Genomic DNA, 18029 nt, shown 5'->3' on the forward strand with positions numbered 1-18029 from the left:
TTTATTGCAGTTTTATGTCCTCTACGTAAACACGATGAGTCGCAAAATATGTCGCTACTAGCGTTGTTGCTGATGTCGCCTGTCCGCTGATCGGGTATTGCGAAAACCGTGGTACGTTTACGGGCAAGGTAGTACTCCACAGCGGTATTTGCACCTGTGTGCGGAAGCTTCTCATTGAAGTTCTTGTGATTAGATGGCAACCCGCTAGCTGGTCGGCAAGCAGAGCAGCGACTCCCCCCAATTACAAAAGCGACAAGCAAAAACCGCTATCAGCGAAGTATATAAAGAGGGACGTGTCATGTTAAGCAGCTAAAGCAACCCCAGTAAGTTGCTCCGGAATGAATGATATACTTCGAGCAAGCAATACAAAACTTTTGAACTACTAACAGACATTTTATTCAAATTAAACAAAATTGGTCGCAGTTCATAAATTCTTAAGCGAACATTTTTGTGCACCGGCGTTAAGTGATACATTACCGTATATACAGATATATAATAACGAATTTCCGAATGTATCGAAGTATCTTAATACACAATTGGAATGCACCGTATCGGATACAATCAGCGTTGTGGTATCTTGTATCTGTATCTCAAATACTTCTCGCCTGAGTATCTTGTATCGTATCGCGATACAGTTTCAAAGTATCTTTGCCCAGCCCTGTTCGTTGGTCAGTGCCTTGTGGCGTGGTTTCTCAAACCCACTGCGAGGGATTATCCATAAGTCGGACGTCAGTATGTTCGCTGGTTGGTTGGTTGGTTGGTTGGTTGGACCTTGTCAACCTGGCGCAACCCACTGTGGGGGATCGGCCATGAAACGGGCGGACCCTTATTTTTGAGATAAAATTGTTTTACATTTCAAATATGTTTATAATAAGGATACGTAAGGAAGAACTCACACTAATATTCAAGGCTAGAAAAACATTTAAAATATATATATATATATATATATATATATATATATATATATATATATATATATATATATATATATATATATATATATTTGAAGCCAGTATGAATGAAAAATAAAATGAAATTAAATAACCTAATAAGCAATTCGCTTTGTCTCCCGTAGAAAATCGCATACGGCTTCGAAAACGTTCCTGTGGCTGTGGCCCAATTCAATTGCCCCAAAGGAAAGAACCATCGGAAGGGATAAATTTAATCCCATCCTTCGGAGGGGTTCCTCTAGCAGTCTTTTCCTTTGATTTTTGTGCAATCTGCATGCTATAAAGAAGTGGTGCAGAGATTCACTCTCGTTGCAGTGGTGGCATAAATGTGACTGAGACAGACCAGACCTGTGCAGGTAAAAGTTCAGTGGGGGAACTCGGCATCGTAGTCTGGTGATAGATATTTCTGCCCTTCTGCTGGAGCACCATCGATTTTTCCACGAAAAGTCAAGGTGAAGGAATTCGGATGTTGACAAAAGAGATTTACCAATGTCAACCGACGTGGCAAACTTTTCAAATCGCGCTGAAGAGACAAAGGCCAACGTCGGTAAAATAGAAATTATGGGACCATCGCGTGATGCAACTGCAAGCGCGTCCGCACATTCATCGAGGGTTAAACCTCTGTGACCTGGTACCCACACCAAGCGAATAAAACGTAAAGGTCTTGGGACAAGAGAATAAAATATTTCTAAGGTACATGACATGTTAGGTGCCGTCAATGAAGAACAAACAGACAGACAGTCTGTTAAAATGACTACTTCTGTTATAGATAAGGGTAATTTACGTAAAGCTAGGATGATTGCAAGTAATTCCGCTTGATAAATAGGTGTAAAATCAGGCAAACGAATTGAGAAAGACCAATCCAAAGATAATGATGTAATTCCCACTCCTGCCTTTTCTTCACAAACTGAAGCATCAGTAGCTATTACGATGTTTGTATCTAAGTTTGACAAATGGTCTTCCAAAATGGCCTTTATGTATCTATTAGGTAAGTCTTTGCATTTCTTAGGAAATATGTCGTCGAATTGTATTCTAATTGGGTGCACAGATCTGTTCGACACAAGTACTTCACGAAGGTTTACTTGTAATGATGCCAAGAGTTTTTGTGCGAAAATGACTTGTGGACACCGTAATCGAGACCACTGATGGCTAAAAAATGACATCGGCTGATTAATAAAAACATACTGCGACCTCCTCAGGGGTGATGCATATATTTTTAGGAAGGTACGTACTGTCAGGATGTGAAAGCGTGTAAGAAGAGAAGGCAGGCGCGCTTCTTTGTAAAAATATTATTCGCAACAAATTTAGGAAGCCTAAGACATAAACGTAGTGATTCGCGTTCTAGAAGAACTAATGGCCGAAGTTTGTAGGCAGGTGCCCCAGAAAACAAGACGCAGCCGAACTCCAATATCGGGCGAATATACATGCAATAAATCATAAGAAGCACATCACGTCGTAATCCTGTCCGCTTATTGCTTTGCCTGGTTGGTTCCTCAGTACTTATAGGGGACTCCATGCAAGAGTTCTTCCTCCTCGTCTTCTCGTGCTTCCAATTGCAGTTATGTGTGTTCTCAAATCAGCCCATCTTTATGCCCTGTTAAAGAACCCTAATTGTTAAAAAAATGTAGTTGGCTTGATATGTCAATTTCACGACCATATCCCTAGAGTTTGTATCGCTCAAGGTTGAACGGCGGGCTTGTTGGTGGTTCATAGCATCCAAGGTATAGCGCATCCAGGGCTGGGCAAAGATACCTTGAAATTGTATCGCGATACGATAAATGATACCCAGGCAAGAAGTATTGGAGATACAGATACAAGATACCACCGCAATAATTGTATCCCATACGATACTTGCCAAAAGTATCTTAAGATACTTCGATACATTCGTAAATTTGTTGTTATAGACCACCATAATGCAGTAGCAAACGCCCATGAACAAAAAGGATTGCTTGAAAATTTCCATAATGTGACCAATTTCGTTTTACTTTAATGAAATGTCTGTTAGTATCTCAAAAGTTTTGTCCTTCTTGCTCAAAGTCCATTAGTTAACTTCCGACAGAACTTATTGGAGTTTGCTTCGGCTGCTTAACAGGACAGCTCTTCACTGACAGCGGCTCTTGCTTGTCATTTTTGTAATTGATGAGAGTCGCTGCTCAGCTGGCCAACCTCAGCTAGCCGGTCGCCATCTAATTACAAGAACTTCAATAGAAGCCTTCGCACGATTGCGCAAATACCGGTGTGGAGTTTTACCTTGTCTGTAAAAGACCGTTTGCGCAATACCGTATCACCGGTGTACAGCAGCGACAACGCTGCTAGCGACATTTTTCGTGACGCATTGTGTATACGCATAGAGCTCATAAAAGTGCAATGACTTTTCATGTTCTACTTATCTGCTGGCGTAAAACGTTCGTTATCAATATACGCACTAACTTGCAATCTTTTAACAATTTTTCTTCAACGAGAGAAAATGTGCACCCCATAAATACCTAATACCTATTGTATTTTATCGTGGTGGTGACGATGAAGAAGGCCGCAGTCACTCTGGTAGATACGAAACTGCTCATGGGGCAATCTTCTGCCCAGAAAAATAAGTAACTCAATGTATGTACAAGCAAAAGAACGCTGTGCACTAATGGCGGCAATAAATATCGTTGGCCTTCGGTGTTCTGATCATCGGCAGAACGCGTGGTCCTCTATTCATCAGCGATGGAAACTGCGCATAATTTTAATAATTTTTGCAGTTTTGCATCACAAAATCACTATATGATTATGATGGACGCCGTAGCGGAGGGCTCCGGAAAGGTCGACTACCTGGAGTTCTTTAACGTCCCCGTAAATCGAAGTACACGGGCCTCAAGTATTTTCGCCTCCATCGAAAATGCCACCGCCGCGACCGGGATTAAATCGACAGCAGGAAGAAAAAAATAGGGTACACGAACATATCTTCTGCTAGGTAAACGCTTCATATATTAGATCTAGCATCGGTACATGTGGCGCTTTAGTTAAGATCTTATTTCCACAAAAGTCAATCGCATGTAAGTCGAACTTACATAAACAAGATGCTTCAAATCGGTCATGTGTGAAAGCCACGAGACGCAAAGCAACCCTATGCTTCAGATTTCGTAAGGAAGCACTTCGCAGGGGAGCGGCATCAGAATTTCCGCGATAATCGCCGCACGTATTGTGGTACGCGGCGCTGGACAGTGGATAAGGGTACCTATCATGGCACTGGCACACGAGAAAAGAAGAAAATCGAGAAAAGAAAGGCACGTGAGCTAAGCATAGACGTTCGCGCGCTTGTTCTGTCGAGACTACGCGAGCGCTGTCATGTTGCTCGGCTCCACCAACGGGGACGCGCACACATCATCGTTTTCCAAAATGATAACAATATGTCACTGCACTTAGATTTATTCAGTCGGTTTAGTGGCACCAGTACCAGCTTGAGAAGCAGAGTTGAGCCAGCGATTATTGATTCGTACGGTGGTGTTCTATAGGAGTATCTTGTATCTTAAGATACACGATACATTAGTGAATGTATCGGAAATACAGATACAGATAATAGTCTTGCGAGACCTATCGCAATACAGATACAAAATACCCAAATATTATCTAAGATAGTATCTGAGATACATGTATCTTCGATACTGCCCAGCACTGAGCGCATTCAAGACGCGACGAAGCGAAGGACACACATACACAGCGCTAACTTTCAACGAATGACTTTCAACGAATGTGCTCAACAAAACATGCGCTGTTTGTTGAACGTTAGCGCTGTGTATGCGTGTTGCGTGTCTTTAGCTTCATCCCTTCTTGGATGCGCTCTACCTTTGGATGCTTTAAATCTCTCGTTGTGTTAATATGGCAAGCTTGCCTAAAATTTTTCGCAATATGCCGCTCTAGTTTTGACGCTTTTTTAGCACATATTACCACATTGAACATTGTGACATAGCATTGATAGTATGGTTTCTGTCCGATGCCGCTGCACTTACTCGATCTAACTAAAAATTCTCAGTTTGTAAAACAGCACATGTTTTGTTGTTTCATTCCGTTTTATTATTTCTATTTTCCTCTCCAACTTCGTTCTCTTCGAGCAATCGTGCCACTGATAGCAGCAATAAAAACACAAAAACTCAACGTTACTTTTCACCTTTTAAAAATTCCTGTTTGTAAAAATAAACCGGACCACGCATAACAGTTTCTACAGGTATAAATGAGTAATTACTGTAGAACGTTGAGCTAAAGCGCTCAGTATGAACCATCGACTTTCTCATAATGAAAGGTTTCCTAGAAGAAGGATACGAAGAAGAAGAAGAAGAAGAAACTGCCATGGAAGCAACGCGTTTCTACTCGGTCGGAAGACCACAGATGACCGCGATCCGAAAAAAGCTGGTCATCGTCGGCGATGGTGACGGCAGCGAGAGGCGTCCTCTAAGCGTCTTCGGTGATGGCCAGCTTGCGGATGCCCCTGTGCCTGCCGTCTTGGATGTCGCCAACATCGACGTCAGGGCTGAGCTGGCCTTATGGGACACAGCGGGGCAGGAGGACTATGACCGGTTGCGGCCACTGTCGAACCTGAAAATAGGCGCGACCTTGATGTGCTTCAGCATCGACTCGCCCGACTTCCTGCACAAACCGGAGTCGTGGAGGCCGGAGGTCCGCCACTTCTGCGCCAGCGTGTCCGTCATCTTTGCAAAGGTGATGAACCCCGGCTACCACTTGCCCATGCTGGCAGATCCAGCCATGACGAAGCACAAGCACGGTGTTCCTGAGGAAAAGACCACGTCGGTGAAGACCAGTGCCTACGGGTCACCTGGAGTACTCCGCCAAGACCAAGGACGGTGTGCGCGAGGTGGTCGATAGTGCAAAAACGGTCTCCTATCCCAGGTGTAGAGGCCGTGGGATATTCAATTTATTCCGCAATATAGAATAAACCTCTTCCAGTCTCGAGTGAGAAGCCAGAGGGGGGCTGGAGGAGCTTCTCTCGCTTTTCTGTCTTACTCGTATTATTGTGCGCGCCGTCAACAGCTCTCGGTTCGCTATCACGTGCCTCCTGGAAATTGAGGAAGGTTTATATGTTATAACGTTGTTGTTGTTCCTCAGACACTTAACGCAATCCACCACGGCGGATCGGCCGTGAATCGCATGGTGCCCTGATTAAGGAAATTAATTAGCATGCTGAAGGACTAGGTTTAGAAATAAATAGTTTGGACGTAACTCATTCGTGCTATAAACAAATAAAATTCAGAAATGGGACGCTACTGAAGCGTACCGTAAGGTGAAGGAAGAAGGAATGCCTCGTTACCGTAGTACGCTGCTGTTTCGTTGCGTTTGATACTGACCGGACCGCCGCAGTTCAGTGTGAGTGAATACGATACCCTTATGTATTTATACCGGGTGTTTTTTTTTTCTAGACAATACAGATTTTTGATAAAAATTCTGTGACCTTCAGACGCTGTCATTTTCGCACAAGAAATCTATGTCGAGGCTGAAATACTTTGCCGCAACTAAATTGACATTGACGCGACCGATTAACAAACACCTCTTATTTAACTTTTTAATTATTCACTTGAGGGCAGTCATTCTTATTAGAAAGTTGTAGTGCGTGCCAATTTATGGCATACCAATTTTTTCGAAATCACGAACGTTGCACGTAATTCGAGGTACTATTAATCAGCGAGTTCCAAGGCCGATATAAAAAATGATGGCACCCGGCGCGGTGGCTACGCGGCCTCTGTTACGTAAGACCGGAACTACGCGTGACAAGGAAGTGACGAAATTTGAATGAAGGTGCGTCAAAGCAGAATCTGGTCAGGGAAATCGGCAAGCGTTCTGGAAGGCACAAGTAGAGAGCTTATTCTTTGGGTGCGATGTGTAGGGCTTGTCTCTTCCTTTCTTAAACTGTAAAGAGGCGGGAAAAACTATTTCGCCTGTCTGCAAGAAGCTCCGCAGTGGCTGGCCCCGAGTTTTATGCTTCCCAGAGGAAGAAAAGGCAGATATTTCGGTTTTCCTTTGCACAGCTCGACAGAAACAGATAAGCACCAAACACCGCACGCAAGGGTAAGGCGATCCGCCATCGCAAGCGATATAACTTGCCACTTTTCACGGAAAGAAACGGCCACGACGCGCCTTTATTCAAATTTCGTCACTCCGTGTCACGGGTAGTTCCGGTCTGACGAAAAAGAGTGGGCGCGTTTCGAGCGCGCTGAGCGTGATCAGTTTCGATATCGCCCTTAAAATTCGATGATGAATATCTCAAATTACGTGCAACTTTTTAATTTCTAAAAAAAATGTGTATGTCAGAGATTGTCATGCACTACAACTTCTTAATATAACCAACTGTCTTCAATTGAATAATTCAAAAGTTAATTGTCTGGGGTACAACAACAACGTTATAACATATAAACCTTCCTCAATTTCCAGGAGGCACTGTGATAGCGAACCGAGAGCTGTTGGCGGCGCGCACATTAATACGAGTAAGACACAAAAGCGAGAGAAGCTCCTCCAGCCCCCCTCTGGCTTCTCACCCGAGACTGGAAGAGGTTTATTCTATATTGCGGAATAAATTTAATATACTACGGCCTCTACTCGTGGGAAAGGTGACCGTCTTTGCACTATCGATCTCCTCGCGCACACCGTCCTTGGTCTTGGCATTGTACTCCAGGTGAGTCGTTGGCGTTGGTCTTCACCGACGTGGTACGCCCTTCCGCAGGAACACCGTGCTTGTGCTTCGTCATGGCTGGATCTGCCAGTATGGGCAAGTGGCAGCCGGGGTTCATCACCTTTGCGAAGATGACGGACACGCTGGCGCAGAAGTGGCGGACCTCCGGCCTCCACGACTCCGGTTTGTGCAGGAAGTCGGGCGAGTCGATGCTGAAGCACATCAAGGTCGCGCCTAGTTTTCAGGTGCGACAGTGGCCGCAACCGGTCATAGTCCTCCTGCCCCGCTGTGTCCCATGAGGCCACCTCTGCCCTGACGTCGATGGTGGCGTCATTGTTCTCCAAGACGGCAGGCACAGGGGCATCCGCAAGCTCGCCATCACCGAAGACGCTTAGGAGGACGCCTCTCGCTGCCCTCACCATCGCCGACGATGACCAGCTTTTTTCGGATCGCGGTCATCTGTGGTCTTCCGACCGAGTAGAAACGCGCTGCTTCCATGGCAGTTTTCTTCTTCTTCTTCTTCGTATCCTTCTTCTAGGAAACCTTTCATTATGAGAAAGCCGATGGTTCATACTGAGCGCTTTAGCTCAACGTTCTATAGTAATTACTCATTTATACCTGTAGAAACTGTTATGCGTGGTCCGGTTTATTTTTACAAACAGGAATTTTTAAAAGGTGAAAAGTAACGTTGAGTTTTTGTGGATTTATTGCTGCTATCAGTGGCACGATTGCTCGAAGAGAACGAAGTTGGAGAGGAAAAAGAAATAATAAAACGGAATGAAACAACAAAACGTGCTGTTTTATAAAGTGAGAATTTTTAGTTATAAGAGATCGAGTAAGTGCAGCGGCATCGGACAAAAACCATACTATCAATACTATGTGACAATGTTCAATGTGATAATATGTGGCAAAAGAGCGTCAAAACTATAGCGGCATACTACGAAAAATTTGAGGCAAGCTTGCAATATTAACACAACGAGCGATACAAAGCATCCAAAGGTATAGCGCATCCAAGAAGGGATGAAGCTAAAGACACGCAACACGCATACACAGCGCTAACGTTCAACAAACAGCGCATGTTTTGTTGAGCACATTTGTTGAAAGTCATTTGTTGAAAGTTAGCACTGTGTATCGTGTTGTGTCCTTCGCTTCGTCCCGTCTTGGATGCGCTATACCTCTGGATGCTATGAATCACCAGCAAGCCCGCCGTGCTACCTTGAGCGATACAAACTCTAGGGATATGGTCGTGAAGTTGACATATCAAGCCTACAACATTTTTTTAACAATTGAGGTTCTTAAATAGGGCATACAGATCGGCTGATTTGAGAACATTTGAGAACACACATAACTGCAATTGGTAGCACGAGAACACGGGGAGGAAGAACTCGTGCACAGAGCCCCCTATAAGTACTGAGGAATCAACCAGTGAACATACTGCCCCCCCGACGTATGGATAATCCCTCGCAGTGGGTTTGAGAAATCACGCCACAAGACACCGACCAACGAACCTAGGGTACAACAACTTTTCTTTAATTTTTTAGCACTTCACAACAATACTTTATTAAAGGCACCGACAACTGGTCACAACGTGTGATTCGATCCTGGTAAAAATGAAGACAGTGAAATATAGTGACATATTCCAGCATCCTTTTCGCGTTGTGAGTGCGATTTATATTTTTCAATCGTGTTTAAAAGTAAGAAAAACCGGTATCTCGAGCAGCCTAGCGGAGGATCCTTGAAGCTGGAATATGCAGTCGATCACTTTTTGCTGTACGTATAGTCACCTAGTCTCATGCTGTCAGGCGCGCCATAAGTAGTCCTGAAAGTTAGAGTATGTATATTATCTATCCCCGCTCTATTTGGTGCTGCTTACGAGGTAAAAGGAGATGCACGGTGAGAACCAGCGCTTCCTTCGCGGTAAACAGTGGACATGTCGAGCCGCGGCGCATGCGCGCGCCGTGCACGCATGCGCAGCAAAACGCCGCGCTCGAATACCAAGCGTTCTCGCGCTCACTATTTGCAGCATGGGTTGTCACTTGTGTTTACGACTTCATATTCTCCGCAGATGGAAAAATTCTGATTAAAAAATCACAGCATATCCACGGAGTGAATGATGATGAGTGGGTGAAGCTGCGGAGGTTCATCGGTAAACCGTGAATCTTCCGTGAATTCTGCCCAGTACAAGCGTAAGACTTGTTACGGACTACGACTACTACTACTACTACTGCTACTACGACGACGACGACTACGAGGGACGAACGGGTGCCGCCTTAAGGAGCTTCGCCCCTAAAATGCTTAACGGTGTTTTCCACGTTACCGTTCCGTGATTAGACACTCTCACCGGGGAGCTTTCCGTTGCGCTAAAGAAAATGGGAGCATAAAAATTGGTAGCCGGTCCCTTCATTAAATCCGAAAGAGTTCATGAAATCCGAAAAAGTCAAAAACGCAAAGCGTACATTTAGGTTTGCGTTTCATGTACGCTGTTTAGTCGCGTCACTCTAGTGTAAGAAACTTCCGAAATAAATATACAACATGCATATAAACAACAAGGTTGGTAGGATAAAATCTGCATAATGACAGCTCGACTAGTCCCACCTGCCCGTGAAAACACAAGCAGGAACATGGCAAGAACGGTCAATACATACATTTATAGCAACATTGAAAAAAAAGGAAATGCATCCAGCAAACGAAAACAAGAAAACGAGAATTTAGCGATTCGAAATGGCTGAGAAAATATTTTTCCAACGGCACACAAGAAAGGTCACACTCACAATAGCAGTTGCAGTAATGGGTTTTTAGGAGCGAAACATGTTTTCATCATATAGTTTATATTTATTTAGCGTTGAGGGAAGACAATAGGACAGCGTTTGAAGACCCTAGCTTGCGCGTGGACGCGGAAATGCCCAATGTTCAGTGTATCGGTTTACGCGAAACGATTGCTTGGTTTTCAAGTCCTCGATGTTCCTGATATGAGTGGTACCCCCAATCGTTTCGCGTTTAGAAAAACTCGTAAGCTGATATTCGTGTAGGTGTAGGTGAACTCGGGTAATTTTATATTAGATGCGACGCATCTTATGGCGGAGTTCAATCCGGTGTGCGGAGGTGACCACCCTTACTGCGCATGCGCAAGCCCTCTCCACACACATCCTCTCCATACATCTCTCTCCCCTGTCCCCCTCCACTCCCCCTCTCCCGCGCCTCATTCTCTCCTGCGACGAGTAGGCAGCAGCGATGCCTCCGGCGTCTTGACGTGGCACGAGCGGCCGATGGCCGCCTCTGCTTATGTGGCTCTAGACGCGGGACGCTCGTGCTCTCTTTCCCTCGCTGAAGAATCCCACGACGACACCAAAGGCATGGACTGCAGACACGCAGACGCACATGATCTTGCGACTTTGCTAGAGTCGAATACCTCGGACGCCGGCAGTGCCACGCAGCGGGAGCTGGATGGAGAATGGAACACAGTGCTGATTCTACGCCAGATGAAGGTACAGGCTCGAGAACGCAAGAAAAAAAAATTACAACATCTCCCACTCAAGCTAACCATCTCCCCGCTGCTTCGCATCCACACATGGTTCTCTTTAGCGGGAGATGCTGTAATTTTTCAGAAATAGATCACGCGCATGTCCTTTGTAGGGTAGGTCAGAAAAAGCCCGTACGGCTTGCTTCTGCAACGTAACTAGATTACCTCATGATGCATAACTTCGACTGGGTAGCGCATAAAACACGGACACAAAAGATAGAGACGTAGACAGCACAAGCGCTAACTTCCAACCACGTTTATTTGAGAACACGCAAGAATATATACATCACTAATCACAACAATCTCAAGCGTCTGGCTCATGACATGAAAATTCTTTAGACTATCAACAAACCATTTCGTGTGTGTGTGTGTGTGTGTGTGTGTGTGTGTGTGTGCGTGCGTGCGTGCGTGGGTGTGCGTGCGTGCGTGCGTGTGTGTTTGTGCGTGTGTGTGTGCGCGTGTGTGTGTGCGTGTGCGTGCGTGAGTGCGTGTGTGTGTGTGTGTGTGTGCGTGTGCGTGCGTGCGTGCGTGAGTGCGTGTGTGTGTGTGTGTGTGCGTGTGTGTACGCGCGTGTGTGTGTGTGCGTGTGCGTGCGTGCGTGCGTGCGTGCGTGTGCGCGTGTGTGTGCGTGTGTGTGTGTGTTTGTGCGTGTGTGTGTGCGCGCGTGTGTGTGTGCGTGTGCGTGCGTGCGCGCGCGCGCGCGCGTGTGTGTGTGTGTGTGTGTGTGTGTGTGTGTGTGTGTGTGTGTGTGTGTGTTTGCGATATTTATAGTGTGTTCATGGGAGATACCGCAATTACACCCTCGGGAAGAAAGTGAATGCCCTAACTAATGCACACACTTTAGATGAGTCTCGATGTACAATAGTCATTGATTTTTAAATGAGTTGCTCAGTTCGTCATTACCTTCCTGCACACTGCTCAGAGGCGCCGATGGGACCGAGTACAGGATGACACAGGATGAATAAGCTAGTGGTTATTAGTGGCTAGCGGTCCCACCGTAACTTCGTTCTCTGCCAGTATCCTTGCCTCTGAAATCCCCTAGCTGTGAATGTATCTCAAGTAGCCTATCTCTATCTCTTCGTAAAGAAATAAAGTGTATAAAAGTGACCCCGAATACCACATAACGGTGTTTTTCATAGCGAAAACCGCTATGCCGAAAACCGCAGAGAGCACACCAACAAATCGGCTGCTTGTTTCTTAATCGTCGTATGTGCAATTAGTAAAGAGCGCTTCACATCCTCTTCAGAAACTTTCTAACTATTGGAGAATATTATGACGCTAATATCATAATACATTAATCATGAAAACAGATGCTCGCTTCTAGAAACCTGTGCGACGATTCAATTATATTCTCATCTGGCAGTAATTAGTCGGTGCCCAATATCAGCGCAAACATCTCAAGTAATTAATAATGGTTTTAGGGCTTTATTGGTTTTAGGGTTTTAAGATGGATTTTAAGGGCCAGTTTTTCTTTGTTAGACGCCATATTAATGAGGACTAACACCCAAGAATGCCAAGGAATTCACAGGAGATATTTGTAGTAATTAGGATATAAATATAAACAAAGTAAAGTGAACGGAGAGATAACATGCCGCCGGCAGGAAACGAACCTACGACTTTCGAATAACGCGTCCGATGCGCTATCACTGAGCTAGGGCGGCGGTCATCCCCCCATCCACTTTATTAGGTATATATGTGCATTTAAACCTATAAGAATGTTAGTCAGCGCCGATCGCAGCCTGCCGGTCCCTGCCGGCGGCAAGTTATCCTTTCGTCCACTTTACTTTGTTCACATTTATATCCTAATTACTACAAATAACATCTCCTACATATCATTGGCATTATAGTGTGTTAGTCCTCATTAATAATAATTTTAGAGGTTTTACGTGCGAAAGCCGCGGTATGATTATGAGGCACGCTATAGTGGGTAGCTCCGGGAATTTCAGCCACCTGGGAATCTTTAACGCGCACCTAAATCAAAGGATACAGGCCTCTAGCATGTTGCCTTCATCGAAATGTGGCCGCCTCGGGCGGGATCGAACACCCATCTTTCTGGTCAGCGGCCGAGCGCCGTAATCACTGGACCACACATTCCATATTCATTCATAGGCAGAGTTGGGAGCCGAAGCTATATCTCACTGTGGCCTACTACTCTGCAATAGAGGGTTAGAAAGAGCGGGGTAGGGAACATGAGAGCGAGGAAGAGGCAGAGTGATGAGTGGAGGTAATGGAGACAAGAGGCTGCACACGTATGCAAATGCTCAAGCTTGCGTCAACCCTTAAGCGAGCTTTTGCATCGTCTAGTGGCGTTTAGAAAGGCGAAAGGCTTTCATATATCTGTAGCTGTATTGTTTTAAATGCGAAGCATTTCTCAGCGAACTGGTAGTTTGAGCGTTTCAATCTACGTATCTATCTATCTAGCCGCCTACGTCTGGGTGCCCTCATGATCGTCTCCTTAACCTAGTATAGACCAAAATTGGTGTGGGAGGGTAAGAGGATTTGACGAATAATGACGAATATGATTGTCGGGTCATGACATGAATAACGTGAAAATCCTGTCGCGTACGTCGTCAAACCCTTTCCACTAGACACGTGTGGCACATGCCCGTTTGCCACGGGCCGCGGTGCACGGGTATGCGCCACAGGTGATTGACAGTTTATAACTACCCAGGAACGGCGAGAACAGACATTGGTCACTTAAATGCGAGAGAGTTAAGAAAAACCAAAGCCAAACAAGGGAGCCAGGAGGAAACGTAGGGGCTGGGTGATGAACGTCGTCATGTCGCGTCTTTTGTCGACCTTGTGCTTCACCTGTCAGAGAACGAGCCAACTGACGGCAGTCTTCGGCGTATCTGGCGACTTCAGAAACTGGAGTGCACTCAGAGGTATCAGGTCGGTACGGGAGTATGGTGTCCAGTGGGTGGGAAGGTTCGCGGCCGTACACGAGAAAGAACGGGGAAAAGCCGGTAGTCGCTTGCGTCGCGGTGTTGTAAGCGAACGTAACAAAAGGTAGTACAGTGTCCAGTTGGTGTGGTCTGAGCAGGTATATATCCTCAGCATGTCGCCCAGTGTGCGGTTGAACCGTTCGGTGAGACCATTTGTCTCTGGATGGTAGGCGGTGGATTTCTGGTGAATGATATTGCATTCAGCGAGGAGGGCTTGGATGACCTCCGACAGGAACACGCGACCCCTATCACTGAGTAGTTCCCACGGAGCACCATGGCGTAGAATGAAGCTGCGAAGAATGAAAAGTGCGACTTCGCGGGCGGTCGCTGCCGGAAGAGCTGCAGTCTCAGCGTAGCGCATCAGATGATCGACGCCGACAATAATCCATCGGTTTCCAGAGCACTGTACGGGAGGGGGGCCGTAGAGGTCGATACCCACGCGGTCAAGGGGCGAGCCGGGCACGGGAGCGGCTGCAACGTGCCAGTAAGGTGTCGCGGACGTGTCTTGCTTTGTTGGCATGTAGTGCAAGGACTGAACGTATTTCTGCACAAAGCGGTACCATTTCCTCGCCAGTGATCTCGCTGACGGAGCCTTTCATGGGTTTTCAGGGCGCCGGTGTGAGCACTTTGGGGATCCGCGTGGAATTACGAGCAGATGTCAGAGCGCATATGACTAGGGACAGCAAGGAGCCACTGCCGACCACCTGGCATGTAGTTGCGGCGGTACAGAATGTTGTCTCGCACGGAGAAGTGGACTGCTTGACGGCGTAGCGCTCTCGTCGAAGGGACACCAGACGGATCGGTAAGGTTAGTCGAGCAACAAGGCAAGGTGTGGGTCTTACGCTGCTCGAAAGCATGTCATTGGCGCTGAGTGGTGACAAGGTGGTAATGTGGGGTGACAGAAAAGCCGCGTCTGGTGTTATTGGCGAGCGGGAGAAGAATGCATCAGCATCTGCATGGTTCCGACCGGAACTATATACGACACGAATGTCGTATTCCTGCAATCGAAGTGCCCAACGGCCCAGGCGTCCCGACGGGTCTTTCAAGGTGGAAAGCCAACATAGAGCGTGGTGGTCTGTAACCACGTCGAAAGGATGGCCGTAAAGATACGGGCGAAACTTCGTCAATGCCCAGATGATCGCCAAGCACTCCTTCTCTGTCACGGAATAGTTTAATTCAGCCTTCTTTAGAACACGACTTGCATAAGCGACAACGTGTTCACCTTGCGTGCCTTTGCGTTGTGCTCCCACCACCTCCCAGCACCTCCCACCCAGCACCTCCACCAATTGTGGTGAGGTTTATTGGTATAATGAGGTCGTGACGAAAAGGGACCGTACGCTAACACAGTGCAAGGCTGGCAAAAGGCGGCACAGGCTCTCGCGCAATCAGAACGCGGGTCGTTTCTCGTCCTCCTTCACAGGCGCACACTCGGTCGTGCATCTGCAACACTACAAATAGAAAAAATCAAAATTAGGATCCCAGCAGGAATCGAACCCAATTATTCTGCGTGGCAATCAGGTATTCTACCACTGAGCCACGCCAGGTCTATAAACTGGTTTGGAAAAACATCCTACGCAGGAGTAATATCGATGCATCATCAGTTGTGGTTATGGTGCTTGCTATCTAATTTTACAAAAAAGCAATGAGCACTACATGATACTCCTACGATGTGTACTACGATACAGTCGTCATATCAGATTAACGTCTGTGGTTCCAGTGTTGGCTCCACTTTTATAGCTGTCTAATAACCATTTAATTTTATTCCTGTGATTCAGCAAGCTATATTGAAGCGTTGCTCGACCCCGGAGGAATACATTAACGGAAGTTACATATGATATCCACATCACCGCACCGTAAAATGCACTTCGTCCACCAGAATGACGCAGTGTCCTCTTCATTTCTTACGAGGCTTGGCGATGGCCTCATACTGGCCGAGAATGATGCCAGATTGATGACAGCCGCTTTGTAGACTAGCAACGTAGGCCACATACGCCCAGGTAGTCTACGAATACGACAAGCCCATCCACAGATGTTGGTGTACATAGCACGATCCAGATCCACCAGCCTCGACGGCCTATACCTCACCAACGCGAAGGGTGTCTTCAGGTTCCGACATGTCGCCGGCTCTATCGACTCACAATTTGTCGACGAAATGACCGAGGCATCCACGAATTCTAAAAGCTCTACTATACCACATGATTCACTACACTTGACTCCTCGTCACCGCGATCACGACTGGATCCTATAACAAGTCATGACCAGCTGCTGGTGCTCACTGATCACGGTGATGATGACCTTGTTCAAGAACTGTCAAGAACTTCTTCCACACAGCACACGGATTCGTTGAAACGTGCGTGCGTTCTCCATCATAAGGGACAAGTATAAGCCACTACATATCAGCTTTCCCCCTTCTGGTGTTGGTAATGCCCACGTTGCCGTTGGCAGCGTTACCCAACCGTAAACAACTGGTTTATACATGTATAACACATATGCGGCTCTTCAACATATATGTGTGCGTATAAAATTATACAAATCTTTAGCGTCATTTTGTGACGTGTCGCTCAGTAAAAAAAAATTACGCCACAGTCACCTTCCCGCCGTATGCTTTGCATAACATCGACTCCCACGGTACGTGGGATCTGCCGAATTTTATTCAGTCAAATTCAGGACCACGTACATAAATCTTCAGGTAGTGTTTCATAGTGGCGCGTTAAACCATGAGAACAGCTACTGTGCAATTATTTCAGGCACCTGACAATGTACATGATCAGGTCCAGTGTGTCTGGTGTGATTCTTAGGGCAGTAACCGGTTGTGTATTACAGCTACAGAAATGGGCGCAGTGAAAGGGCAGCATAGCTGAAGACTACAAAGAATTCGTTGGTGTGATGAAACATTGAAAAAAATTTTGCAGACATAAAATGGAATCAGCGGGCGCAAGACAGGCCCAATTGGAGATCACCGGGAGAGGCCGCTGTCCTGCAACGGACATGGGCGAGACCAATAAAGATGATGGTGACAACCAGAGGCGTCAGTTACGGCGAACTTAACCCTGGGCAACTGTAGCGAGTGACCTCTTGTTGGTTGACGTTATAGTACTCTGCAGCTGCTTTCAAGGTTACGAACAACCTTCCTAAGTTTCCTGAATGCGCAGGGTAGCGCACCTAGTGTTGTTGGTATCGCACATGTTAAATAATGTGACTAAGACAACGAAGCGAGAGAAGCTCCTCCAACCTCCATCTGGCTTCTCACCGGGTACTGGATGAAGTTTATTTTACATCGCAGAATAAATTTATTATTACTACGGCCTCTACACTGTGTAAGGTTGCCGTCTTTGCACTATCGCACGTCTCCCACACACCATCGTTGGTCTTGGCGGAGGATGCCAGGTGAGCCGTAGGCGTTGTTCTCTTCTGCCAAAGCACGTCCTTCGTGATGAGCAGCGTGCTTCTGCTTCGTCATGGCTGGGTCGGGTAACGTGAGCGAGAAGTTGCGGGGATTCAGCATCCAGCAAGGATGACGTACACGCTGAGGCAAGAAGTAGCGCACCTCACGCCTCCCTGACTCCGAGTTGTCCGGGAACTTTCGCAAGTCGATGCTGAAGCACATCAAGACCACGTCTCTGTCGCGGTGCCACGGAGGTCGCAACCGGTCATAGTCCTCCTGCCCCGCTGTGTCCCACAAGGCCACGCCAAGCCTGACCTCGGTGGTGTTGACGTAGTTCTCGAAGACAGTGGACACAGAGTCCTCCGCAAGCTCACCATCGCTGAACACGCTTAGACTACGCGTCTCGCTGACCTCAACATCTCCGACGATCACAAGTTTCTTTCTGATCGCGCTCATCTGTGGTCTTCTGTGGGAACATAGACACGTTGCTTCCTAGGGTGGTTTGTTTCTTCTCTCTTTCTTCTTCTTCTTTCTTTCTTCTGTCTTATGCGCCTCTTCTAGAAACATTATT

The 18029-nt window shown here is 46.6% G+C and overlaps 3 protein-coding genes across 3 annotated transcripts; 1 reads left to right on the forward strand and 2 right to left on the reverse strand.

Moving 5' to 3' along the window:
- The first annotated feature begins 5222 nt into the window (after positions 1 to 5222).
- LOC119373318 (ras-like GTP-binding protein rhoA) lies at positions 5223 to 5810 on the forward strand. Its single transcript, XM_037643375.2, has one exon. It carries the CDS (start codon positions 5223 to 5225, stop codon positions 5808 to 5810), a length of 588 nt encoding a protein of 195 aa, XP_037499303.2.
- A 932-nt stretch (positions 5811 to 6742) lies between these two features.
- On the reverse strand, positions 6743 to 8030 carry LOC119373410 (ras-like GTP-binding protein Rho1). The gene is made up of 3 exons (XM_037643469.1): positions 7873 to 8030; positions 7584 to 7820; positions 6743 to 6779 (listed from the first exon to the last, which is right to left on the reverse strand). Exons 1-3 carry the CDS (start codon positions 8028 to 8030, stop codon positions 6743 to 6745), a joined length of 432 nt encoding a protein of 143 aa, XP_037499397.1.
- Positions 8031 to 17410: 9380 nt separating this feature from the next.
- LOC119373498 (ras-like GTP-binding protein Rho1) lies at positions 17411 to 17914 on the reverse strand. Its single transcript, XM_037643578.1, has one exon. It carries the CDS (start codon positions 17912 to 17914, stop codon positions 17411 to 17413), a length of 504 nt encoding a protein of 167 aa, XP_037499506.1.
- Between the last annotated feature and the right edge of the window lie 115 nt (positions 17915 to 18029).

This window comes from Rhipicephalus sanguineus, chromosome 1 (assembly GCF_013339695.2).
Source record: "Rhipicephalus sanguineus isolate Rsan-2018 chromosome 1, BIME_Rsan_1.4, whole genome shotgun sequence".
Taxonomy (NCBI): Eukaryota; Metazoa; Arthropoda; class Arachnida; order Ixodida; family Ixodidae; genus Rhipicephalus; species Rhipicephalus sanguineus.